Source organism: Cibotium barometz, chromosome 8 (genome assembly GCF_041138505.1).
Source record: "Cibotium barometz isolate CiBa-2024 chromosome 8, ASM4113850v1, whole genome shotgun sequence".
Lineage (NCBI taxonomy): Eukaryota > Viridiplantae > Streptophyta > Polypodiopsida > Cyatheales > Cibotiaceae > Cibotium > Cibotium barometz.
Window position 1 is genome coordinate 52417198 of NC_141053.1, and position 26820 is coordinate 52444017.

The window sequence follows — 26820 nt, forward strand, 5'->3', positions numbered from 1 at the left end:
AACATCCAAAATTCCTTCAGTTACTTCTTCACGAACATCCTTCTGTTCCTCCCAATCCAATGGAGACTTTAGCTTTGCTTTGGAACGTGTAACTACCATAACTTCTGAATCCCGTAGAACACACTCCGAACAATCACATGTTATCCCACATTCCGCCATTACTCCACTTGCTCTTGCTTCCAAACAAACATCCACATTCACCATATTACTTTGTGGAGGTTTATTCACTTCCACCTACTGCACAGGTGGCGCAGGTAACTGAGGTAGTTGTTGAGGAGCTCTTGGTTGATTCCACCCCTACGGAGTCCAGTTCTGCTGATTCCAGCCTTGCTGATTCCAATTCGGTGGCGGCTGCTAATTTTGCTGTTGTGACCATCCCTGTTGTTGATTCCAATTCCTTCCCCATGATGGCCGAAAATTTTGCCATCCACCAAATCTTGATCTTCCTCCTTGATTAAAATTTCCTCTAAATGGTGGTCTCCCTGATGGTCTCCAATTTGGATAGGGTTGCTGCGGCCTCTGCCATCCTTGATTTCCAAATGATCTCTGTTCATCCAAAGTTTCTAGAAAAATACCATGAGACTGTTTCATATTTTGCTGCATCTTTTGTTGTATTCTCTCAGGAATTACCCCCCTAAAGCTAGGATTATACCAGCAATCTGTGGTTTTGTGACCATCTTTGACACAAATGTCACAGTGCTCTATCTTCTTTTCTGACTCCTTTTGAAATCCCATCTCTTTCAACTTCTTTTCCACAGCCTTCCTAACTGACACCTCCTTAGTCTTTTCCTTTGACTTCTTACTTAACTTCCCCTTTCGTTTCTTCTTCTTATGCTCCTCATCCTCTGACTCTGAATCACTACTAGAATCATCATCACTACCTGAACTTGAATCCGTATCAGAATTCGTATCCGAATCCGACTCCGACTCCGAATCCTCATCCGTACTGTCATCACTTGACTTCTTCCTCTTTTTCTCCTTCTTCTTCTTCTTCCTCTTTGAATGCCTTTTCTAGAGCTCAAACCTGATAAACCAAACCTTTTCTCCGCTCGAGTTGCAGTATTAATGAGTTCATTCATTCCTCCCGCAACATCAACACCAGCTACTGCATTTTGCAACTCCTTTCTGAGGCCTTTAACATAATATGCTGCCAGCATCTCATCAGTGGGCCTTTCTTGAGGAGTGAGCCATCTCACATACCGATTGAACCTCTGTGTGTAATCTTCCACAAACATCCTCTTTTGCTTTACTGCTTTAAGTTTTGTCAACACATCATTGGCAATCTTTTCCACCCAAAGCTGATTCAAAAATGCAATCCTCAATGCATCATAATCTGTAAAATTTCCTGGCACAAAATTGCTAAACCATTGTACAGCTTTCCCCTCAAATGTTGCCTCAAACTGGCGCATCTTGGCTTGTGCATCATATACTCCGGCAAATCCTCTAGCCTGCCATCGAGTCTCAAATTGAGCTACGTGACAATCAGGGTCTTCTTTTGACTTTCCTGAAAAGCTTCCAAATTTGACGCGCAAATCTGCTCTAGCCGCTGCTGCCATGTTAAAAGGTCTATTTGGGAGTACCTGCCTATTGGTTCTCCTATTCGGTAACGGATTGAATTGCAATCGTCTTCGAGGCAATAATGCCTATTGTATTACTACTGTCGCTAATACATGTGGAAATCCTCCTGCTAATCCTGGAGTTGCTGCCCCTGACTTAACCACCGCATTCTCTGAATCCTCATCAGAACTATCTGTTGACATTCCACTGTCATCTCCTTCCTGCGACCATCGTTGATGTTAGTCATCTCCCCGATGCTGCAAGCCCAAAGTCCTTGCTCTTGACCTTGTAAAATAGAAATGAGATGATTGCCCTGAATCCTCCAGAGCGAACTCAAACCCCCACCACTATAGATGCATGAATGAAAAAAAATCTAACCATTGCCTACATAAATCTCTTCATCTTCCAGCACTCACCATTAACAGAAGAATGTAAGCCCGCGCATGAAATTCATCACAAACACCGTGATCGCCAAGTGTTCATTGCTTATCACGTCTTTCACAAAACTTTAAAGAACTTCAGACTTTCTGACAAACTATTTGACAAACTAAATGACAGCACTGGTGACAAAAAGAGTGAAAACTAGATTGACAAGTAGATTGACATAATAGATTAACAAAAACTGCATCTTGCATTCAGAAATCCGCCCATAAATACACAGAAAATCCGCCTAGAAAACATCTTCATCTTCGTCTTCCCCCCTTCTAACTACCAAGAACTACTTCCCATATAAAGACTCCCACGACTTCTAACTTCCATCCAGATCCCAAAAGACACTCTTCATTGTAACATCCGACTATGACAAACTTAAAGACAAAAAGTAGTAAAAAAGAGCATCTAATTTTTTGCCTTAAACACTCTAACGTGGTCAAGACCATTACTGATCAAGCTGATCTGACTGTACCTATAAAGATACTTGGTCAGATCAAGAAAGAAGCTTACACTTGGATCATTGGGATCAACGCTTTTTTTCCCATCAAAAGGCACAGCCATTGATTCCTATCCATAGAACAATTACTATCCGGGATTTACTTCATCTATCGTAATAACAGAAATTGAGTCTCGATTTACGGATCCATCAGTCCAGCCTAACCCCATCCAGTCCCATGGGTTAGCCAACCGCCCAACCACTGTAGTGATGGGATCCAATTAGGAATTTGGTTAGGTTTTGTCCCGGGTACCAGGGAAAAGAGTTCCTAGGTCCCCTAGCCAGAAGTTCATGCAAACATAAAACTAGTCACACCACTTACACACCCAATATGAAATTACCTTTTTCTCAGCATCAACTAACTTTAAAACAATCCTTTAATGAAACCATTATGTCACTGATGACAATCCTCGAAATATGTGGTTGAATCCATATTTCCAATCATTCATTCATCGGTGTACTTATGGCATTATTGGCAACCAGAACGCTCACCACCTGTTCACTCAATCAGGGGCCTTTTCAATAGTTCCTAGCTCATAGTACCCGGTAATATTTTCACATATAAAAATCAAGATGGAATCCTTGTTGAAGATCAGCAAGATCAATCAACAGATCCATATAAGAGAGCCATGGACTCATCCATTGAGGACCAGCAAGGTCAATCAACCAGATCCATTCCGGTGTCAGAAAACAACTCTTACTCCTTGTTCCAATATCTTCCACAATGCACGTGTGGGTATCTTTGGCGACCTAGAGCTTGAGCACCGTATGGTCAGCACCCTCTAGGATCCTTCGCAGGTGACCTAGCGCTTCACTCATAGGCCGCTTCCTTGGTCCCTCATCCACCATACCGGAAGCTCACCATTTAAATCGAACCGAGGTTGGTCAAGACCTTGGTCGACCTTGCTACGCAAGACATCGTCAGCACTTGCAACTTTATCAGTTATGTCTCCATGACCTTAATCCACAAGACGGTCAAAATGCTTCCCCAGCATTCTTGACATAAAACAGTCATTTACAAATAGGTCACAAAATACAGTTTCTATATCGAACTCTCATCTTTCCACATTATCCCTCCTCAGTCCACATTACTTATTCCACATTCCATTCATATATGTACTCATTCTCATCCATTCACTCATATCAACGACGCATTATTTCACATACACATTCACATTCATTATTCTACATACACATCCATGTTCGTACATCCACATCATACATCCAATCCTAAATCCGCATTCATACATACACATCCATATCCACATCCATACATCCACATCCATATCCACATCCATACATCCACATCTACATGCATACATCCATTTTCACATCCTCATTCATACATCCACATCCACATCCACATATATACATCCATTTTCACATCCTCATTCATACATCCACATCCACATACATACATCCACATCCGTATCTATACATCCACATCCGTATCTACATCCATACATCCACATCCACATGCATACATCTATTTTCACATCCTCATTCATACATCCACATCCACATACATACATCCACATCCGTATCTACATCCATACAGGGCCACATCCACATCCACATTCACATCCATACATCCACATCTACATGCATACATCCATTTTCACATCCTCATTCATACATCCACATCCACATACATACATCCACATCCGTATCTACATCCATACATCCACATCCACATGCATACATCCATTTTCACATCCTCATCCATACATCCACATACTCATTCTTATCTCATCTCATATAACTCTTAACTCATCCTATCACATCTCATACGCATCTTATCACATCCTAATATCTATTTATAGAATACACTAATTGAGGGATTAAAGAATGTTCATGTAGGCACACCCAATGGCTATACCAGCAAGTATAGATGGGTGTAGTACAAGCACCTATAAATTAGTATTGGATACCAAGTGAGTGAAAAATAGCTCAGTGATGCCAACTGGCCTCATTAGAAATTGAGAACTGGAGGAGGAGTCTCAGTGATTAATCAACTCTAATTATGAGATGAATCAATCCTAATTTTTAGTAATCATAGATTAATCAACCCTATTTTTTAGATTAATAAACCTAATCCCAATCATTGGGCATAATTGATGGTTGAATCTTGCCATTAGGTACCTCTCCCATAGCTCCCTATGCTTAATTCACCATGTTAATCCTCTTTTGGGATCGTAATTTTTACTTTTTGTTCCCTTGAGGTTTCTTTAACTTTGGTTAGGTGTTTGTGCAAGGGTCACAAGGTGCTTAATGCATGTCTCTTTGTAATATATGCACACCTATATGTGCAAATGAATGCATAAAGCATGCAGTGCAAGATCAGTCAGTGAGGGTTGATGGGTTATTGATGGGATATGAAGATGTTAATGCATGTGTCTATGTAATATAGGCACACCTATAGGGATGAAATTGAATACATAAAGCATGCTATGCAAGATCAGCTAGTAAGGGTTAATGGGCTATTGATGGAAAGTTTTTAAGCTTGGATATTTTGCTAGTGGGAGATAGGATTTTACTATGGAAGTCTCAGGCAAGATCATAATCTAGGTCAAGTAGAGTATTTTCCCAAACTCCCTAATATGGTCTTTAATGCTTAGGATTTACACTTGGTCACATTTTAACATTTTGCAACCCAACTCTTAACTCTTATGCCCTTGGCACATTTTGGCCTCCAACGACTTGAAAATTCAGCAGTATCCCCTTCATCTTTTCTTTTTGCTTAATGTTGTTTTTGAGTAACCAAATAACCCTCTTAGTCTTGTGATTAAACATGAGGGTGCTAGCATCCTTTTTATAAACAAGGTTTTTGCCCTTGTCAGGATTGATGACTTTTTCTTTAGGCCATTCTATAGTGACGTTTTCTGATCATGGACACGTGTTGGCTTTAGAGGAAGTTTCTTCATACTAGAGGTTGAGGGGAGGTTTTGAATTTACCTTTGGAGTTGTTTCCACTCTTCTTGAGTAAAATGTTATTCTACCTTAGCATTGCCTTTGTTGGTTGTTTTAGGTACTTATGTTTTACTTTGACTCGACTAGCTTGTGTGAGCATGATGGTTATTATTGATGTTCTTTGGATATCTCATACTTTGTTGGCTTTATCTTTGGCACCCAGATTAGGCTTTTTCCTTAACAATATCCTTGTGCCTTGAGGGAGAATTTTGTGGGGTTATCCAACCTTGGGTGGCTAGGTCATTTCTTCGTGTAGTGTTTCTCCCTCCCTTTGGTATCTATACCAGCTTATCATGTGCAGTCTTGCAGGTTTGGTACATTGACTTTCGAGATCCACACCTATTTTGGTTTCAAAGATGTTGGCTTTTAGAGAGGTATAGGGTATAGCTACTAGAATAGTTGGGACTTTGGTACCAACTCATACCTATCAAAGTTTACCCTTAACCAATGATAATGAAGTGGAGGATGCCATCAAGATTGTTAGTTCTTTGGATTTTTTTCTATTTTTCCTTAGTTCCTCCTTGGTTTTGGCTTCGACTTCTCTACCTTAGGTTTGGCTGTTGACTTGTTGCCCATGTTTATGATAGAGTTGGAAAGGGTTACAATGGGGTTGTTTCAATGAGACATGGAGTTTGCAGATGATCAAACTTACCAACTCTTTTTGTCATCCAAAGACGACATTGAACATGAAACACTAACTATTCCCAACCCCTTAATAGGTGATCATGTAATCATCAAGGGATCTTGAGTCATTTTCTTGAGAGGATAAACACTAATCAAGTGATCAAATTCCACACTTCATACACCAGCTATCCAACCATAAGTTGTAGGTAGTAGTGGCTTATAGAATAGCTCTCATTGGGCAATCAGCCACTCTATGAGGGCCTTTGCATCTAAATATGTCTCATCTTGGTGTGTTAACATCTATCAATCTATAAGCTCTAGATTCTATTTGCATTAAGATGGTCAACTGGTGTGTCAAATGTTTGGGTTGGTCCATGTGGTTTTCACTCCTTGGTTGGCTTCCAACCACTGATTTTGGTTACTCAACATAGAATTCAAGTGTGTTAAGAGGTTAATCAATAATCAGTTCCATCTTGAATAGTCCCATAGGAGTAGTTCATGGCATGGCAAATTCAGGAGGTAACTTTGGAGGTGGAATCTCCATATCCTTATCAGGATTCCTAATAACAATCGGTTTTGTGCTTGGGTAAGCTTCATTCTACACCACTGGTATGTGGTAGTGGCAAAGATAAGAGTTGTAGGGGTTCTTACAATGCTCACAATCCATCCTCATCATTCACTAGAAGAGGTAGTAGTTGGTTAATTCATGATTTTTATATGTTCTACAATATCCACACCATTGGTTTGTTCTCAATTTGAAAACTGGGCATTCATTGACTATGTGGTTTCTTTTATAAATAGTGCACCATGTCAATTCTCATATGGGCACTAAATAATAATGTCCTAACTCTCTCAGTCTATCTTTGAGTACTCCTTTGAGTCCTTTGATCACAACATTTTCTATGTCCTTGGCACTCTTAGGTGCCTTAGCCTTCTTCGAATCTTGTCGTTTGACACAAGGTTGTTCCAACTTGGTCTCCAAAAAAGGTTAGATACTAGAGGAGTCTTGCATAGGGATGTACATATCTCCCTCTATATCTATATAAAACTTGTGTCCTTCACGTGTGAAGTGACTATATGGTCAATGTAGATGGGAGCCTCTATAGTTTTATGATAACCATAGCACTAGGTTTCATTTATAGTTTGTGTGCAATCTTTTTTCCCAACATTCTAACTAAGGGCTCATATCTCTCTAGTAAGACGAGCTTCTTGAGCTCTCTCATGCTGTTCTTGATGATTTACCCATGAATACTTGATGCTCTTGTGGCTCCATTCTCACTTGTAGAAGAATCTCCACATGGTTTATAGCCCCATGATACTAATCTATTCTAAGAACTCTTGGTTTTCTTCCAAACTAGTGTCTAGCACAAAAGGGAGGTCAATTCTACTCATGGTCTAGTACCACTGCCTAACATTAGCATGTGAGACAAATTCTCATATTCAAAGATCAGGCTAGAATAGGACTAAGAAAACATAATAGTAAAAGCTGGATCAACACAATATAATTGCAAAAAGAAGTCGAGAATAAACAATATTACCTTTTTTCACAAAAACTTCATGAGAAATGGATGACATCCACCTGTGTGCTTTCGGTAAGGAGATTTGATGGTGATCTTGAAAACCTCAAGAGAAACTTTATTTAGAAATTGATGGTTTACACCTATATGTGCGCTGGGAAAGGAGCTTTGATGGGGATCTAGCATCATCATATAGCAACATCAACATCAATATTAGCTTTAGCAACATCATCATTCTGAGCACCATCATCATCCTAGAGGGTCTAGGATCCCAGTCAACAGCCATTAAAGGCGACCGATGTTAAGGTTAAGTGTCATGTGACTAAATACTCTGATACCAATGTTGCATGCACGAAAGTCTTGCTATAATTAGATGATCCATAGCCCTAAGCCTGATTAAGAGCATTGATGTTGATTTACACATGATTAAGATAGAGGAGAGAAAAGAAGAGAGATTGGTGTCAGGAGTTTTTTGTATTTATATATGGTATAGAAAGATTGATAAATGATTGTACATGGGTGGGGCTTGCACCCAAAGGGTTGACCTTTAGGCCCCTTTTCTATATGCTTCTACTCAGGCTAATGATGATGTAGCATGCAAAAGAATTGGTAACCTCAATGCATGAGAAGATAACGCACAACATAGAAGAAGATGTTGTTAACCACATATTGGTTAACACATTCCTATGACAACTATGTCCGCAAACTTATGTAATGGACACTTGTGCTATATTGTAAATCCTGTCATTTGATGAGGGTAACACCCTAAAGATGCTCCCAAGTATTAAGCTTAGAAGGACAAACAAGAGGACCTTCGTCAATTGGCCAATCCATAGAGAAAAGCCTTGTAACTATATTTTGGGTGCCCTGGGTCGCTTGCTCCTAGGTGGCCTAGTGGGAAAAGGCTTGGAACTATAAAAGCCAATTTCTCTTGTTTGTAACTGATTCTCCTATTTGTGCAATAGAAGTGGATTTTTATCTCTCTCCCTCTCTCTTGAAACCCTAATCTAGCATGTGTGGTGTAGGGATAGGGTTTGGGAGTGATTAGTGCTAGTCACTTGTTCCCTTCCTGCTTCCTCTCTCTCTCTCTCTCTCTCTCTTTCTCTCTCTTTCTCTCTCTCTAGTGATTAGGCTAACCAACGCGATTCTCTTCCATGGGGATCCCACAATGATCTTCGCGAGACGAGAGAGCTTGCATCATGCGTTGGATTAGAGTAACCGCCTCGGTGTTGTGACAACGAGTGTGGGAGGACAGCAGTGAGACGAGTGGCTACGGTGGAGCTCTTGAGCCATTCTTGAGCTTGGCAGATAGACAACTTCCCACAACACATTAGGGTAGGGTTTCCTTAACATCTTTAGTGCCACTGTCGAGGAGCGCCATCAACTACTTGTCTACACCATCTTTGATTCAAATCCAATGGAGCCCCCATAGCACGGTGGTGCCAGGTAGGCTCCTTGGCATGCAGTTTTTAGATTTTTTGTTGTATTTTTATGTTTTTCTTGGTTATTTTTTATGTTTTTGTTGAGAGTCATGTATAGCTTTGTTCTTAGAGTAGGATTATTGCTTGTTTGAGTGAAAAAACTTTGAGATTTGGGTGATTAGAGAGCCTAATCAAGAGGATTTTTGCTTAAACCTAAATCATTTTTCTTAATTTTTAGCTTAATCCTTTTTCTTTTGTTTAATTCCTTTGCATAGGTAGGTAAGCATTGCTAGATAGAACGCTAATCAAACAAAAAACCTAGAAAAACCATAAACTATCTCTTAATTTTCACTAACCTACTCTCCTTAGGGGGGGCCCTTTTTACGAGCGTAAAGTGTCGAGCGTGGCGAGCGAAGGAAAAAAAAAAGGGCCATCATCATTGCAATATCCAAACTATGAACCTCAAGGAAGCTTGTATTTCCCTATGAATAAAGATAAAAAAGTGCACATCAAAGAAAAAATTGAAATTTAAATCCATTACAAACATGACTTTAAAGAAGATCCCAAAAAGAAATACATTATAAGTTTCATTGCAGTATGAATAAAGGCAAAGGAAGCTTATATTTCCCTATGAATACAAGTAAAAAGTGCACATCAAAGAAAAATTGAAATTTAAATCTCTTAAAGTAAAAATTACATCGTCAAGCCACTAGCAGCAATGCTTGCTACAACTCATTGCAATTTGCGAACAACACCAAAAATTAAATACATTGAAGGAGTTCCAACATGGACTATGCGCAATACCAAAAAGTAAAAATTACATCATCAAGCAACTAGTCGCAAAGCTTGCTGCAACTCTCTTTTAGTGAGGGCTGCTTGGTGAATAAACTTTTGGTGATCCACATTCAAGTCCAGCTCATGCATATAAATAAAGTAAAGGTGTTTGCAAGGCATGTATCTTTTGCCTTTGCGTTCCCGATTTTGAAAGTCATCGCATGTGCAAGAAGGAAAAGCTGAAACAGTAACCAAGTAGTTTTGTCCTTTCTTGATGCTTCCTTCAGTCGATAAAGTGTATTCAACATGCTCCTTTGGCACAACAACCCTACACCCATGAACAGTGCAAATAAGCTCTGCAGCCCTTTTGATTCTATCCCGCATTTCTTTGTTCACCACCCTGGCAACAATCACTAGCTTTCCATTGCGGTTCATGGGACGCACATCAGCATCATCATGACTTGCAAGAGGAGTCCCTACTTGTTGATGTGCCTCTGCACTAATGTTCTTCAAATCAAAGCCTGCCTTTGACAATGCAGATATTTCTGTAGAATCCAATGAAGTTCCAATTGCAACGGGCCACACAGCAGGTCTAGTGCTTGGTTTCTCGATTACATTGTGAGAGGGCTCCCAGGTATGGTCAACATTACTTCCACAAAACCATACAAATTGTTTCCTGGTTCCAGAGGGGATTTCAATGAGTCCCTCAAAACATGGTGCTGGCACTCCTAGTAATCCTGCCCTACCTTTTTTATCAATAAGTTCATTACATTTTCGTTTCTCATTTCTCAAGTATCCTTGGCACCGCACCTTACTCCCTGGTGTTGTCCTTCTGATTGCCCACCTTGTTGAATGTATTTCCACCTCTCCCTCATTATGTACTTCCTGCAAAACATTGGGTGCACCGTGATGTTGTGTGTTATAAGTGACATACTCATACTCTGGTCGGTGTGAATCTCCCTCTTTGATAGGATTCTTTAATACACCTCGTCTTTTTCGTCGAACAGACCTAGAATCACCATCTGCGAAGAGAGACCTATTGGCAGCCCCCAGCTCTACAGCAGCCTCATTTGTGAGATCAACAATTTCTCTTGCCGCAGGTGGGATTGCACTTGTTGAGGCCCGTCTCTTAAGTTTCTCCAATCCAGGACCACATCCAAGGTGGCCACCCTTAAGATAGCTATCATATTTTGACTGTTGGATTAGAGTATTCATAAGGTCATTATAGCAAGCATTGTAGAGTGAAATGTATTTCACCCCATCATTGGATGCCAGCCAACTCCCATGCATAGACTCCGCCAAGTTTGCTCTTGGAACAAGGTACTTTTCATCTCCCTCCATGGCCTGCATATTTGAACAAATTTAAACATAAGATAAATGAATCAAAATTACAAGGCAGGAGTCAACTCCATATTAGATTGTCTTACCTTGACCATGTATTCACCCCAGTGAGCTACTCTTGCATGCCACCATATTAACCATGTTTGCAAAGCTGAGATATTGGTTTTGTCAGCATGACCTTCTTGCAACCATGTCCAAAGATTGTCCAATTCCTGCTCAGCAGCCTCCTCTGATGGTGCTGCTTTCCATGCACGACATCGTGACTTGAACTCCTCTTGGCTATGAGAGGGAATGCATTTTTTTGCATGATGCTGCATGCTTTGCTCCCAATGAAAGGAGCAAGACCTCTCTCTTCCAACCATGACATTTTCAGGGCCTCCATTAAAAACTGTCCTAACTGCTCGCCAATTAGCCTGAGCCTCATCAGCCATGAATCCCTTGAAACATGCCTTCTTGTAACCCTTTTTCTCCATAACCATATTCAACAATGTCCAAAATAAAATCTGGGACTCTGTGTCCTCGACCTTAAAATCCCCTATTGCAATGGTCTGCATCTCTTGCACAAATGGATTATATACATGGCAAGCCATGGTCGTCCAGTCATGCATTCTCTTCACAAAGTCAAAGAACACCCAACAGCCACCTAACTCACCTTTAGGCCTCATTTTATTAACCAACTCTACTCCATTACCTGGTCCTTGGGTTGACATTTTAAAGACATGACACCTTTCGAAGCTTGACAACTCTATCTGCGGCCTAAACCGATTTTCAAAGATATGAAAAGCTTCGATGCAAAAATATGCAGTGAATACAAGCCCATGTTGGTGAATTAAGTGGAAAAAAGTACAGCTTGTTTGAGGATTGATTTTTGAAAAGAAAAAATTTAAAATTCCTCTGCAAGCTTGTTGCAAAACTGCACACTCCCTCCACCTACATGGGAGCTTGACCTTTTAGTGAGTGACTTGGAGGAGGGAATTCCTCTGCAATCCTGCCTATTAATCGAGCATACATCTCACTTATACTACTACACTCATGCCCTCTGCCTAAATGGTGCATGTTCACACTATCCTCAGTTGAGGCTCACAAACAGGAGCTGCCCTTAAAAAGGACGGATAAAATACTCACACCCACACTATTTCGCCAGCGAAATAGTGTGTGTGAGTGTGTTTGTGCGCTCGCATGGCAATAGAGGTGCGGCCTAAACCTTAGACCAGATTTCCCAGCACTCGATGTTCATAAGTACTCCACCTCTCATAGCGGGCATGGCGATCCTCTTGATAATCATAGTCTCTCCTATGATAGATATTCTAGATGGATGAGGATGCCACCACACACACAAGATCTCATTTTGTATTGATAAGGATACATATTTGCACTTGTATCCATCACTATGATAAGGAGATGATGTATTTGCACATGTATCCATCACTATGATGATGTTGTTGCTCTCTTGATGATGATGATGATATGATAGACAATCAAAAAGACACACCCACACTATTTCGCCAGCGAAATAGTGTTTGTGTGTGTTTTTGTGGTAGCCAAAACTCATACAGACTATTTCGCCTTTTCATAGTTGTAGGATTATGTCGTGATGGCCAAGCTCAGAAGATTATCAAAAACACACACACACACTCATTGCAGATTATCAAAAACACACACACACACTATTTCGCCAGCGAAATAGTGTTTGTGTGTGTTTTTGTGGTAACTAAAACACACACATACACTATTTCGCCAGCGAAATAGTGTATGTGTGTGTTCTTGTTAGCATACCTATCTACAATGTGGAAACCTTCCCAACTTGGTGTACACATCCATCCTCCACTCAATGCAATGTGGAAAGGTATTTGTGATGAAGACTTTTTCGATTTCACATGTATGTGTTATGAAATTTTTCTTATGCCTTGAAATTTCCTCGTTTTGGTTAATTGAGGTGCATGAATGCCTTGAAATTTGTGAATTTGTCTTATGCAACTCTGAATGCATGTAATGTCAAGTGTTTTTCCATCCTTATGTATTTCGCTGGCGAAATAGTGTTGCAAAGAACAATGTCTTGTATAATCACTTGCTCTTAATGTCTTTTGTAGTCACCTGCTCTTGGAAAAAGGAAGACATCAACGGCCAAGAATGTGGGAAGAAAGCGAAAATCTCCACCTAGTGATGGCAGTGAAAAGACCATTGAAATGGCAGAGAGTGGTCAAGGGAGTCACATTCAAAAGGAAGTTAGCAAAGAAGCTGGAGACAAAGTTCTAACTGAGCCTTTCATACCGATTCAACAACAGGTTGATGCTTCTAGTGACAAGGATGAGAAAGATGTGGATGATCTTATTCCACAATCCATCATCAAGCCACATGGGTCTGAGTTCATAGACAGCTTGGCACTTAATCAGGGTTCCATGCCTCCATTGATCCCTCTGTGTAGATGCTTGGTCAACGAGAGGGTGCGAGAGCTTCGAAAAGATCTCTCATTGTTAAAGAAGGTTTTTGAAGAGGAAGGATATTTGATGATGAAAGGTATGTTTGTTCTCTCCATAAATCTACCAGATGGCAGCACAAAGGATGTGGATGAAGATATCATGAAGACATGGGACAAAAACTGGCAGCTTGTCAATGCAGAGTTTGAGGAGGAGATTGCATCTAAAGATGAGTGGTCTATGTTAAGTGGAAAGATGTTTTATGTTTGGGAGGGAAATCACAGGACCGCTTCTTGGCTTGAGAGCATCAAGGAGATGTATCGTAATGATAAGAAGAGACATGTTCGAGTTATGGCGCAATTCATTGTGCCTAATCAACAAGATGAGATGAGGCTTATCGCTGCACTTCAAAGAATAAACATGTGAGTATTCAACATTTTGTATATTCAACATTGTATTTATGGTTGTTTCTATTTATTTCATGAAGAATGAATGAAGAGGCTATTGTAAAGACAAACCTCAAAGATTACTTATTCCATACAAGCACGGTTTGCTCTCTTGATGCATCTAATTTCACTGACTCCTTCACGGAAGAAGATAAGAGGTCAATGGAGAAGGCCAGGTCTAGGGAGGCACAATCTGGAAGGCGAGTTTGGTATCCTCTCACTCAAGCTATTCTTGGACCCATTGTATATGGGGTAAGTACTTAATAAAGGTGGTTAAGAATGTTACTTTGCTATCTTTGTCATTAAGTGTTTTTTTAATGGCTGTTATTTTTTGAAGAATAAATGGAAATCAGATTTAGAATTGGCAATTAAGAAGATTCCCTCAAGCTTGGCAAAGGATGAGCGTATTAAGGCTGAGACACTAGCTAGGAGGAGTGTCGTCAAATCCTATAATAGAAGGATGACACGGGTTTGTATCTTCTGCTTTTGGTTCTTTGGCATCACAATCATTTCTTCTTCTAATTCTTTTCTGTTGGTGGCACAGAATCTTTCGGTGGTAAATCCATCTAATTCAGAGGAGTGGTTCAATGTATTATGGAAGCTGCCCTTTGAGGATGAGAAGTTTAAGATCTCAATTGAGAAACTTTATGCCATTTCTAGTGCTGCTTGTTCCCAAAATCTCAAGCTGAAAATGTTAAAGATGTTAGGTGCAGATGAGAACTTTCGGCAGAGCTATGGTATGCCACTTGGAGATCACCACTACATTCCTTGGCTTGCAAAGGAGGTTTGGATGGATCAGGTATTGGAGGATGCCACACGGCTTCTACACCAAGTGGTAGATTCTACTCAGGGGGTGAATAAGGTGGAGCTACCTGTCGATGTGCACATAGAGACTTACTTTGCAGATATTGTAAACCGTTATAGAGGAGTGCTGTTTTATGAACTCCAGAAAGAGATGAGTGTGGCAACTCCGTCGGCCAAGCATGTGGATCTAAAAAACTCCTCAAGACGGTTGGTTTATAGGTAATTCTCTTTTTTCATTGTTTCTTGAAATCTTATGAACCGTGTTTATTTTTTAGTTGATTTATTATATCTCTTTTGTAGGTTTTTAATGCATCTAATAGCCAAGAAAACAATCAATGGTTTGCCTGACATATGCAAGGCTTGGGTTGTGATTTCTCCTCCAACCTATAGTATGTATACCTCTTCCATCTTTCGTGAAGGTAAAGATCCTAATGGAGTCTTTATCTTGACGGATTGGGAGAGAAAGCATTGCCCTTGGTGGATTGACATGAAGAAAGGAGAGTGCCTAGAGGAGGAGAAGGAGAGATACCTTCAACATTTAAAAGGAGAATGCAAATCTGATTCTGGGTCATCAGGTGAGATGTCAGAGGAGCAAAGGAAGAAAATGGAGGCAGAGTTGAAATCTATCAAAGAGAGAGAAGAGCTAGAGATGCATGCTTTGGGAAAAAACAAGGGGCGTCCCTCTCAAAAAAAGGGAGATGTAATAAAAGGTAACATTGGGTTCTTCTGGACTGTATTTAAATATTTGTTTTTAATAGTTTTCTGGATTTTATTAATTTATTTTTTTGTTGGACATACTATCTATAGACACGCGTAATTTGGAGAGTCCTATAGCACACAAGACAAGTACCAAGGGAGCTATGGTGTATGCTCCACTTTCTAGCTTTTTGTTCGTGGAGAAGCATGGAGTCAAAAATCATTCGAAGGTTTGGATTTACGATTACATAGTGCTTGGAAAAGAGTTTGCATCCGGAAACTTCAATGAGGGGTTTGCTTTTATGAGGGAGTTTTATGTGCGTTTGGGTGGAGGTCCAAAGATGAGAAATTCCAAGCCAAGTAGTTGGAGTGTTGACCTTACTTTCATTGATCTTCCTACTGGTAAAACTTTTTTGATGTATACTCCTTTTTTGTGATGGTGTTTGTGTAAAAGGAACTTGCTGATATACATGATTAATATGCAGGTTTGCCTATTCATGGGTTTCAAGGTATTCCACAATGGAATGTCCTTACAGATGACCACATGAAGTTCTCTCTATTGGCGGCATCATGTGTTATGGATGATATGGGATGGGTCTTAGTGTTTTGCTTGAGTTCTTCTCTTGTTTCTGTGGAGCGCTTTGCAAAGCGTACAGGCTTGGAGCTAGGTTTCAGATGGATTATGGAGAGCTCTGAGTCATTATCTCTGCTACAAAAGCATGGACATATGCAAAAGGTTTAAGTCTATTCACTTGAATGTTAATTCTTGCTATTTGTCATCTAATATTGTGTTGTTTTTTCTTTGTTGCCTGTATAGGTGAATGTATTTTATGCTTTGGCATTCCACAAGAGGGGAAAGGATCCTCCTTTCAATAGTGAGAGTGCATTAAAGGTTGGATGACACTTTCAGTACTTATTAGGAGTGCATTGAATTTAAATGATTGGAGGTTACTTTTGAATGTGATCACTTGATACTATGTGTATTTCAATTTGTAGGTGGGAAATATTTTGCAGCAGGACCTCTCTTGTGAGATTATTGGTCATTACTTACCTTCAAGCAATAGAGCACGACGTGGTGGAAAAAGTGGTAGTTGGCGAGGGATTCTAGAGAGGAGTCCCTCTCATATGCTTATGTTTACTGAGGCTCTTTGCCCACGAACAGGTACAATATTGGAGTTGGGGGCTGGGACAGGGCCTATATTAAAGGCATCTATGCACACCGGCCGTGGTTGCTTGGTCATTGATAATGATGAGGAGATATGCAAGGATTACCTTTCACCATATATAGAGGAGATCTATGGCACAAAAAAGGTGGCAGACCTTGGAGAAAGTGACACATCCTCTGGTGATTATGAAGTGCATGATGCACCATCCGACTAGTAAGTAAAACATGCATGTCTTTCTATTACATTTTTCTTTTCTCTTTTTCTTTGATGTTGTCATGGAAGTTTAAAGTGAGTTACCATGTTATGCAGAGGCAATGGCAATACACATGACAAGCACCACTGTGGATGATCGATCATTGGGACGGGAGAAACGTAGGAGAAGGTGTATTTTTCTTGATGATGAAGCAAATGAGAAGTAGTCTTTTGCATAGCGCTATTTTTGGATTATGTGGATTCATGCTTTCCTGCCCCCCCACACAGACTCATAGCTTCATTTTTTGAGCTTGATAGATGATGTATTACTTGACTCTTGTATTAGGTGGATTGCAGGTCTATGTCATAAAGGATTCACAAGCCATTCTCTTGTTTTGTTGGTACTTTTTGTAGCTTGATGATTAATGTTTTTCTGTAGCTTCATAAGATACATGAGTATGTTTGAGGCTAGAGATGTTAGAACCCTGAAATCATGCACATCGCATGAATTTGGTTCTCACTTGAACTAAAGAACAATGAACCTTCTTGTTGGCAACTTAGATGATTTAATATCACATTCATGGACCTTTACTAAAATTGCACATAGTCCTAGACATGATGAAATTTGCCCAATATATCTCTTAAATCCATCTATAATACTTTTGTTGATGATGCGTTTTTCAAAATTTTTCTCTGTGTTGACTACAAACATGTAACAAGGACCTAATTGTTTGCCTATTTATTTCCAAGCAGCCAACCAGTTAAAGCATATTCTTGTGGCTCCTCTTTTAGGAGGTATTGTATTTCATAGGGAAATAAGGTTTTATTATTATCTCGGAATTGTTGCTCATAAAATACCCTTGCTCGTAACGCTCATTGGTTTACGCTCATTGTATTGACGCACCCCTCTCCTTAGTGTGATTAGTGGACTTAAACAGAGCAAAAAACTAAAAAATTGAGCCAAATTTCTTGTAATTAGGCTAATTCGAGTGGCATTAGTGTGCTACACACTTTCCTTGACTTAAATCTATTCTTAGTTCACTTAATTAGGCCTTAATTTATAAGAATTAGCACTAATTTGGTCTCTTTTATCTATTTTTTCCTCTTTTGAGTGGATTAATTAGTGACCTAATTAGATATTTTTTTTTGGGGTAATCATATCATTGGATAGCATAAACATTGCTAATCCACTTATCAAATCCTAATGCTTAAACTCCTCACCAATTAGGAGTAATTTGAGGGCAAAGAAAAGGATTAAGGAGTAATTAGTAGTAAGATTAAGAGAAAGAGGGAGTCCGCCATTCCTTGTGCACCAGAGAGAAAGCAAGATTATTCTTGCATGTAGTAGCAGCAGTCCAAGAAGAAGAAAGTAGTTACCACAACGTGACCTATAGTCCATGATGAGAAAATAGGGAAGAAGGAGCTAAGAAGCAAGAGAATAGCCAGGCATCACAAGGGAAACAAGAGAAGGTGCCAACAGCCAAGAAAAAACCCATTGCAAAGCAAGAAGAAGGATCAAGCAACAAACGCAAGGACAAAGGGCATAGTTGCACCTAGCCAATGAAGCAAACGATACCATCTGAGATGTGCGCGACATCAAACAGAAGGAAACAACAAAAAAGAAAAGCGGCCAGTCTATCCCAGAAAGTTTTCAAAGAGATGAAGAGCCTGAAAGAGTGTTATTATTGGTGATTATGTTGGTGTAGCCACCTCAAGTGTGCACAGGATTTACTTTCCTCCATCTTCTAAAACAATAGCTAATCATGAATGTAACAATCTGTATCTCGAGCAAATCAGCTAATTGAGGATTTGCCAGCTTTGTGTGCTTTGCGACATTTGTCCATAAGGTACCCTCTTCTTCCAATGGGAGTAGTTCTTCTGAGTCAGGGCATGGGGCACGGAGAGAGTATGGTACATTATGCTGTTTTGTTGGAGTGATTTCTGAATATGCCTCTGGCATGATTCAGGGTGTGGGGTCAAATGGAATTATCTACATGAGTACCTTGAACATTAATTTTGGCTTCAAAAGAGGATTGCCCACACGAATGAACCCCTTGTTGAGATTCAAGCTCGATGTCAATGTGTGCCAGCTGTGTTATGTGCGGGCATGCTAGGTAGCAGCATGTGTGAGACATAAATTACCTCGTCCAGCTGGTCATAATGTGTGGACATTAGCTAGGGTTATATGTGTGTGGACACAACTCATAGTGTGTCTTGTGTATTATGGATTATGGCTTTATGCATTGTGTGAGAAGGGAGATGGCTTCCCTCTATGGTTTGGGTTTGCAATATACATTAGGGTTTGCTCTTGTGTTTGTGTCTCCTCTCCCTCTACCTATTTTTCAGCATGGTATCAGAGCCTGGTGCTCTCTATTAGGGTTTATGTGTGAGTGAGAGAAGAGGGAGAAGAAGCTGTGAAGAAAAGCTATGAAGCTTGCCATTGATGCTATGAAGCTTGGAGCACACTGATTTCTATCAAATCTGAGATCTTGGCCTACCGGGTAAGGGCTACTAAACACCCTTGAGTGGATTGCAAGTGTGTGAGATCCCTGTTCCCACCGTGCAACAGATTCGGGGTACTAGCAGCGGAAGTAGCACTTCATGCGCGGGGCAGGGACCCACACTCAGGGCCTCGTCCACCACGGATATCCGGACAAGAGACTAATCTGTCGGTTTTTCAAAAACCGAACCCGAAAAAATTTCCCTTACCCGGAAAGCATGGGCGATTCCACCAGGATAACTCTTTACTCTAACGTAGTCAAGATCATTACTGATCAAACCGATCCGACTGCACCTCTAACGGTACTTGGTCAGATCAAGGAAGAAACTTGCACTTGGATCATTGGGATCAACGCTTTTTTCCCCATCAAGAGGCACAGCCGTTGATTCCTATCCATAGAACAATTTACTATCCGGGATTTACTTCATCTATCGTAATAATAGAATTTAAATCTCGATTTACGGATCCATCAATCCAGCCTAACCCCATCCGATCCCATGGGTTAGCCAACCGCCCAACAGCTGTAGTGATGGGATCCAATTTGGAATTTGGTTAGGTTTTGTCCCGGGTACCAAGAAAAAGAGCTCCAAGGCCCCCTAGCCGGAAGTTCATGCAAACATAAGACTAGCCACACCACTTACACACCCAATATGAAAATTACCTTTTTCTTAGCATCAGCTAACTTTAAAACAATCCTTTAATGAAACCATAGTACCACTAATCACAATCTTCCAATTTATCCAGTTGATTCCCATCATTCCTTCATCAGAGTATCTATGGCATCATTGGCAACTAGAACGCTCACCACCTGTCCACACAGGGGCCTTTTCAATAGTTCCTAGCCCATATTACTCGGCAATATAATCACTTATAAAAATCAAGATGGACTCTCGTTGAAGATCAGCAAGATCAACCAACAGATCCATATAAAGAGCCATGGACTCATCCATTGAAGACCAGCAAGGTCAATCAACCAGATCCACGCCCGTTTTCACAAAACAACTCTTACTCCTTGTTCCAATATCTTCCTCGACGCACGCATGGGTATCCTGGGCGACCCAAAGCCCGAGCACCGTATGGTCAGCACCCTCTAGGATCCTTCGCAGGTGACCTTTTAGTATAAAAATATCTTTTATGCATAACTCTATGCATGAAATCCAATTATGATAAAAGTAACATTTTTACAATATAATAATCATCTTTTATGCATACCTCTATGCATGAATTTCAAATGTGATAAAAGTAACACTTTTACAATAAAATAATCATTTAAAAAAATATTTTTATAATAAAATAATCATTTTTTTTCATATCCCTATGCATGAAATTCAATATGCTAAAAGTAACACTTTTGATATAAAAATTTATCCATTATGCATACTTCTATGCATGAAAATAAAAATGATAAAAGTAACACTTTTGATATAAAAATTTATCCATTATGCGTACTTCTATGCATGAAAATAAAAATGATAAAAGTAACACTTTTGATATAAAAATTTATCCATTATGCATACTTCTATGCATGTAAATAAAAATAATAAAAGTAACACTTTTGATATAAAAATTTATCCATTATGCATACTTCTATGCATGTAAATAAAAATGATAAAAGTAACACTTTTGATATAAAAATTTATCCATTATGCATACTTCTATGCATGTAAATAAAAATGATAAAAGTAACACTTTTGATATAAAAATTTATCCATTATGCATACTTCTATGCATGTAAATAAAAATGATAAAAGTAACACTTTTGATATAAAAACTTATTCTTTATGCATAATATAAAAATTCAATTTCTCCATGATTATAATAAAATTCTTTCAATTAATCTAGGATGATAATTCCTAGAATATGGTAGGAAGTCCTCTTTTTATGCTTTGAATGAAATTAATTTATGCGTAATTTTTATAAAAATTTTGCCATAGCTCCGCTGCTATGACTGATAAATCTCAATTTTTCTAAGGGATAAAGCTTATCATTAAGGAAATAATTAGAATGGTCTCTAATTGGATCATCAATCCATAATGGATTGAATCATCAATATGCATAAACTAAGAGCATAGAAAAAAGCCATTAATTTGGCCTCAAGCATAGCTTAATCTTGGATTAAGGAAAAGCTTTATGAAAAGCTTCATTTGGATTGAGAATGGGTCATGAGTATGACCATTTCTTGAGTGAGAGAGAGAAATTACATAAAAACCATTAGAATTTAAACATAAATGGAAAATAGCTTTAATAGCATTTATTAAATTATGTAACTCTTCACTACTATTCACCAATTAACTTCAATAGCATTTAAAAAAACCATACCAATTAAGCTTCTCAAGCTTGAGAGGGGTTGAGAAGAGAGAAACATTGAGAAATTGTAGAAAAGATCAATATTCACTAATTACCTTATAAATTGCTTGATTCTTTGTTCACGGTAGAGGCCCCCAACCAATCAATTGGTTAAGTATGTTGATGGAGCCACTAATGGGGATTGAAGAAAGAGGGAAGCTCCAAAAACTAGTGAATTATTAAATGAATTCACAGTTCTTGGCTTAAGTGGAGTAGAGTAACGATGCATAAACACTATCTATTTTTCAACAAGGGGGAGGCTTCTATTTATAGGAAAAATTGAGCTCCTAACCAAACAAACTGATTCTAGAATTTTCCAAATCAGTTTGGTCAATTTTTGACCATTTTTAGGTCAGTTAAGCTAACTTTTTGGAACTAGACTTGAATGAGGAGAGAGGAGAGATGAAATATCTCAATTTTTATGAGTTTAAAACTCATTCAAGCATGTGAAATATGCACCTCCTTTAAAGAACTCCCCTTCCTTACATATGTGTCATAATGGAATCATTATACCCAAAATATCTCATATTTTTAATATTGCTCATAGTTTTTTACTAATAAACCTTGTACATTTTCAACTCTTCATCTTATGTGAAATATGCACCTCCTTTAAAGAACTCCCCTTCCTTACATATGTGTCATAATGGAATCATTTTAATATTGCTCATAGTTTTTTACTAATAAACCTTGTACATTTTCAACTCTTCATCTTATGTGAGCATTTACTCATTTTTGGATACCCAAAATATCTCATATTTTTAATATTGCTCATAGTTTTTTTTACTAATAAACCTTGTACATTTTTCAACTCTTCATCTTATGTGAGCTGTAAGATTCCTCCCCCAACCCCCTTTTTGATGTCTAGTATCTTCCCTTGTAATCAACCCTCTTCAGAAATATAAAGACCTTGTTGCTAACTATTTTAGCCTAGAGAGAGAAAAATTATTCTAGAGAGAGAATATTCATATTTTGAATATTTTTGGATAGAAAAATATCTCTTATAATTCAGATGAGTTCCCCTGAAACAGAAATTCAAAAAGAATTTTCCAATGTGCAATTGGAATTAATTGGAAATAGGTATAAAGAACCTTAGTCTAAGGGTCTAGATTTTCAGAAATTTTTGGATTATGGTCCAATTAAGGTTCCTATGGGCCAATAGCATCAATCCATGTGTAGGGAGGAGATAAATCCAATTTGTAAAAGAAGATACCCAAAAATGAGTAAATGCTCACATAAGATGAAGAGTTGAAAACGTACAAGGTTTATTAGTAAAAAACTATGAGCAATATTAAAAATATGAGATATTTTGGGTATCAAAAAATGAGTAAATGCTCACATAAGATAAAGAGTTGAAAATGTACAAGGTTTATTAGTAAAAAACTATGAGCAATATTAAAATGATTCCATTATGACACATATGTAAGGAAGGGGAGTTCTTTAAAGGAGGTGCATATTTCACATAAGATGAAGAGTTGAAAATGTACAAGGTTTATTAGTAAAAAAACTATGAGCAATATTAAAATGATTCCATTATGACACATATGTAAGGAAGGGGAGTTCTTTAAAGGAGGTGCATATTTCACATAAGATGAAGAGTTGAAAATGTACAAGGTTTATTAGTAAAAAACTATGAGCAATATTAAAATGATTCCATTATGACACATATGTAAGGAAGGGGAGTTCTTTAAAGGAAGTGCATATTTCACATGCTTGAATGAGTTTTAAACTCATAAAAATTGAGATATTTCATCTCTCCTCTCTCCTCATTCAAGTCTAGTTCCAAAAAGTTAGCTTACTCGACCTAAACATGGTCAAATATTGACCAAACTGATTTAGAAAATTCTAGAATCAGTTTGTTTGGTTAGGAGCTCAATTTTTCCTATAAATAGAAGCCTCCCCCTTGTTGAAAAATAGATAGTGTTTATGCATCGTTACTCTACTCCACCTAAGCCCAGAACTGTGAATTCATTTAATAATTCACTAGTTTTTGGAGTTCCCTCTTTCTTCAATCCCAATTAGTGGCTCCATCAACATACTTAACCAATTGATTGGTTGGGGGCCTCTACTATGAACAAAGAATCAAGCAATTTGTAAGGTAATTAGTGAATATTGATCTTTTCTATAATTTCTCAATGTTTCTCTCTTCTCAACCCCTCTCAAGCTTGAGAAGCTTAATTGGTATGGTTTTTTAAATGCTAATGAAGTTAATTGGTGAATAGTAGTGAAGAGTTACATAATTTAATAAATGATATTGAAGTTAATTTCCATTTATGTTTAAATTCTAATGGTTTTTATGTAATTTCTCTCTCTCACTCAAGAAATGGTCATACTCATGACCCATTCTCAATCCAAATCAAGCTTTTCATAAAGCTTTTCCTTAACCCAAGATTAAGCTATACTTGAGGCCAAATTAATGGCTTTTTTCTATGCTTTTAGTTTATGTATATTGATGATTCAATCCTTTATGGATTAATGATCCAATTAGAGATCATTTAAATTATTTCCTTAATGATAAGCTTTATCCCTTAGAAAATTTGAGATTTATCAGTCATAGCAGCGGAGCTATGGCAAAATTTTTATAAAAATTATGCATAAAATAATTTCATTCAAAGCATAAAAAGAGGACTTCCTACCATATTCTAGGAATTATCATCCTAGATTAATTGAAAGATATTCATTGTAATCATAGAGAAATTAATTTTTATATTATGCATCATTGATTTTCATGCATAGAGCTATGCATAAAAGATTATTATTTTAACATAAAAGTGTTACTTTTATCATAATTGGATTTCATGCATAGAGGTATGCATAAAAGATTATTATTTTAACATAAAAGTGTTACTTTTATTAAATTTTAATTTTCATGCATAGAAGTATGCATAAAGGATAATTTTTTTATATTAAAAGTGTTACTTTTATCATTTTTAATTTTCATGCATAGAAGTATGCATAAAGGAAAATTTTTTATATCAAAAGTGTTACTTTTATCATTTTTAATTTTCATGCATAGAAGTATGCATAAAGGAAACTTTTTTATATCAAAAGTGTTACTTTTATCATTTTTAGTTTTCATGCATAGAAGTATGCATAAAGGAAAAAAATTTTATATCAAAAGTGTTACTTTTATCATTTTTAATTTTCATGCATAGAAGTATGCATAAAGGAAAATTTTTTATATCAAAAGTGTTACTTTTAGCATATTGGATTTCATGCATAGAGGTATGCATAAAAGTTGATTATTTAATTATAAAAGTGTTACTGTTATCACAATTGAAATTCATGCATAGAAGTATGCATAAGAGTTGATTATTTTATTATAAAAGTGTTACTTTTATCATATTTGGATTTCATGCATAGAAGTATGCATAAAAGATATTCTTTTTATACTAAAAGTGTGATTTTCATCATAAAGGGATTTTATGCATAACTTAGTTGCATAAGAGAAATTCTTTTATTCTAAAAGTGTAATTCCTACCAAATTGAATTTATGCATAGGAAGATGCATAAAAGATTGATTCAAAAGTGTCATTCTCATCTAAATTGAATTCATGCATAGGAAGATGCATGAAAGATTGAATTTTAATTCAAAAGTGACATTTTCATTTAAAATGATGTTATGCATAGGAAGATGCATAAAAGATTGATTTTTACTTCGAAAGTATTAATCTCCTTAAATGGAATTTATGCATAAATAAATGTGTAAAGAAATCTTATATCAAATATAAGAATTCTCTTGTATTCTATAAATAGAAATAAGAGGTGATAGGATGTGATAAGAAGTGCATAAGATGTGATAAGAGGTGATAAGATGCTTATGAAATAAGTTAGGAGGTGATAAGATGAATTAAGATGTGTATGGGATGAGGTAAGAAGTGTATGTGATAGGATAAGGGTTGTGATAGGGCGAGAATGGATGTGATGTAAAAGATTAGATGTGAAGGCATATGGGGTTATATGAATGGGAATGTGGAAATGGATGTATGTATGTGGATGTGTGGATGTGGAGATGGGAGTGTGGATGTGTGAATGTGAATGTGGATGTATGCATGAGGATGTATATGCATAGATGTGAATGTGGATGTACAGATGTGAATGGAAATGTGGATGTGGATGTATGTGAATGTGGATGTAGATGTGGATGCATAGATGTGAATGTGGAATGTGGATGTGGATGTATGTATGTATGTGGATGTAGATGTGGATGTATAGATGTGAATGGAAATGTGGATGTATGTATGTGGATGTAGATGTGGACGTATAGATGTGAATGGGAATGTGGATGTGGATGTATGTATGTATGTGGATGTAGATGTGGATGTATAGATGTGAATGGGAATGTGGATGTGGATGTATAGATGTGAATGGGAATATGGATGTGGATGTATGTGAATGTGGATGTAGATGTATGGAAATGTGGATGTGGATGTATGTGAATGTGGATGTAGATGTGGATGTATAGATGTGAATATATGATATGTGAAGTAAAGGAATCTGAAGTGAAGAGATGGAAAATGATGTGATTGGATGAGTACATATATAAATGGAATGTGGAATAAGTAATGTGGATTAATGAGGGATAATGTGAAAAAATGAGAGTTAATATAGAAACTGTATTTGTAAACTGTTGTAAATGCTGTTTGTAAATGGCTGTTTTATGTCAAGAATGCTGGGAAAGCATTTTGACCGTCTTGTGATTAAGGTCGTGGAGCCTAACTGATAAAGTTGCAACTGCTGACGGAGAGTCAATGGAGGACGTCTCGCGTAGCAAGGTCGACCGAGGTCTTGACCAGCCTCGGTTCGATTAAAATGGTGAGCTTCCGGTACGGTGGATGAGGGACCAAGGAAGCGGCCTATGAGTGAAGCGCTAGGTCACCTGCGAAGGATCCTAGAGGGTGCTGACCATACGGTGCTCGGGCTCTGGGTCGCCCAGGATACCCACGCGTGCGTCGAGGAAGATATTGGAACAAGGAGTAAGAGTTGTTTTCTGAAACCGGGCATGGATCTGGTTGATTGACCTTGCTGGTCTTCAATGGATGAGTCCATGGCTCTTTTTATGGATCTGTTGGTTGATCTTGCTGATCTTCAACGAGAGTCCATCTTGATTTTTATAAGTGATTA

General features: G+C 38.0%; 1 protein-coding gene across 1 annotated transcript; it reads left to right on the top strand.

The window, feature by feature from the left end:
* The first annotated feature begins 13531 nt into the window (after positions 1-13531).
* On the top strand, positions 13532-17472 carry LOC147636392 (uncharacterized). The gene is made up of 10 exons (XM_086801144.1): positions 13532-13971; positions 14139-14247; positions 14333-14464; positions 14540-14852; positions 15252-15509; positions 15607-15897; positions 15981-16231; positions 16313-16387; positions 16492-16874; positions 16951-17472. Exons 1-10 carry the CDS (start codon positions 13532-13534, stop codon positions 17078-17080), a joined length of 2382 nt encoding a protein of 793 aa, XP_086657270.1. The 3' UTR covers positions 17081-17472.
* The last annotated feature ends 9348 nt before the right edge of the window (positions 17473-26820 follow it).

What these genes read in the sequence shown, in the direction of transcription:
- LOC147636392 (XM_086801144.1), top strand. Translation starts at nt 13,532, where the DNA reads ATGCCTCCATTGATCCCTCTGTGTAGATGCTTGGTCAACGAGAGGGTG. An exon ending in ATAATAGAAGGATGACACGG is followed by an intron (nt 14,465 to 14,539) that starts GTTTGTATCTTC and finishes TTGGTGGCACAG; the next exon opens with AATCTTTCGGTGGTAAATCC. An exon ending in AGCATGGACATATGCAAAAG is followed by an intron (nt 16,232 to 16,312) that starts GTTTAAGTCTAT and finishes TTGCCTGTATAG; the next exon opens with GTGAATGTATTTTATGCTTT.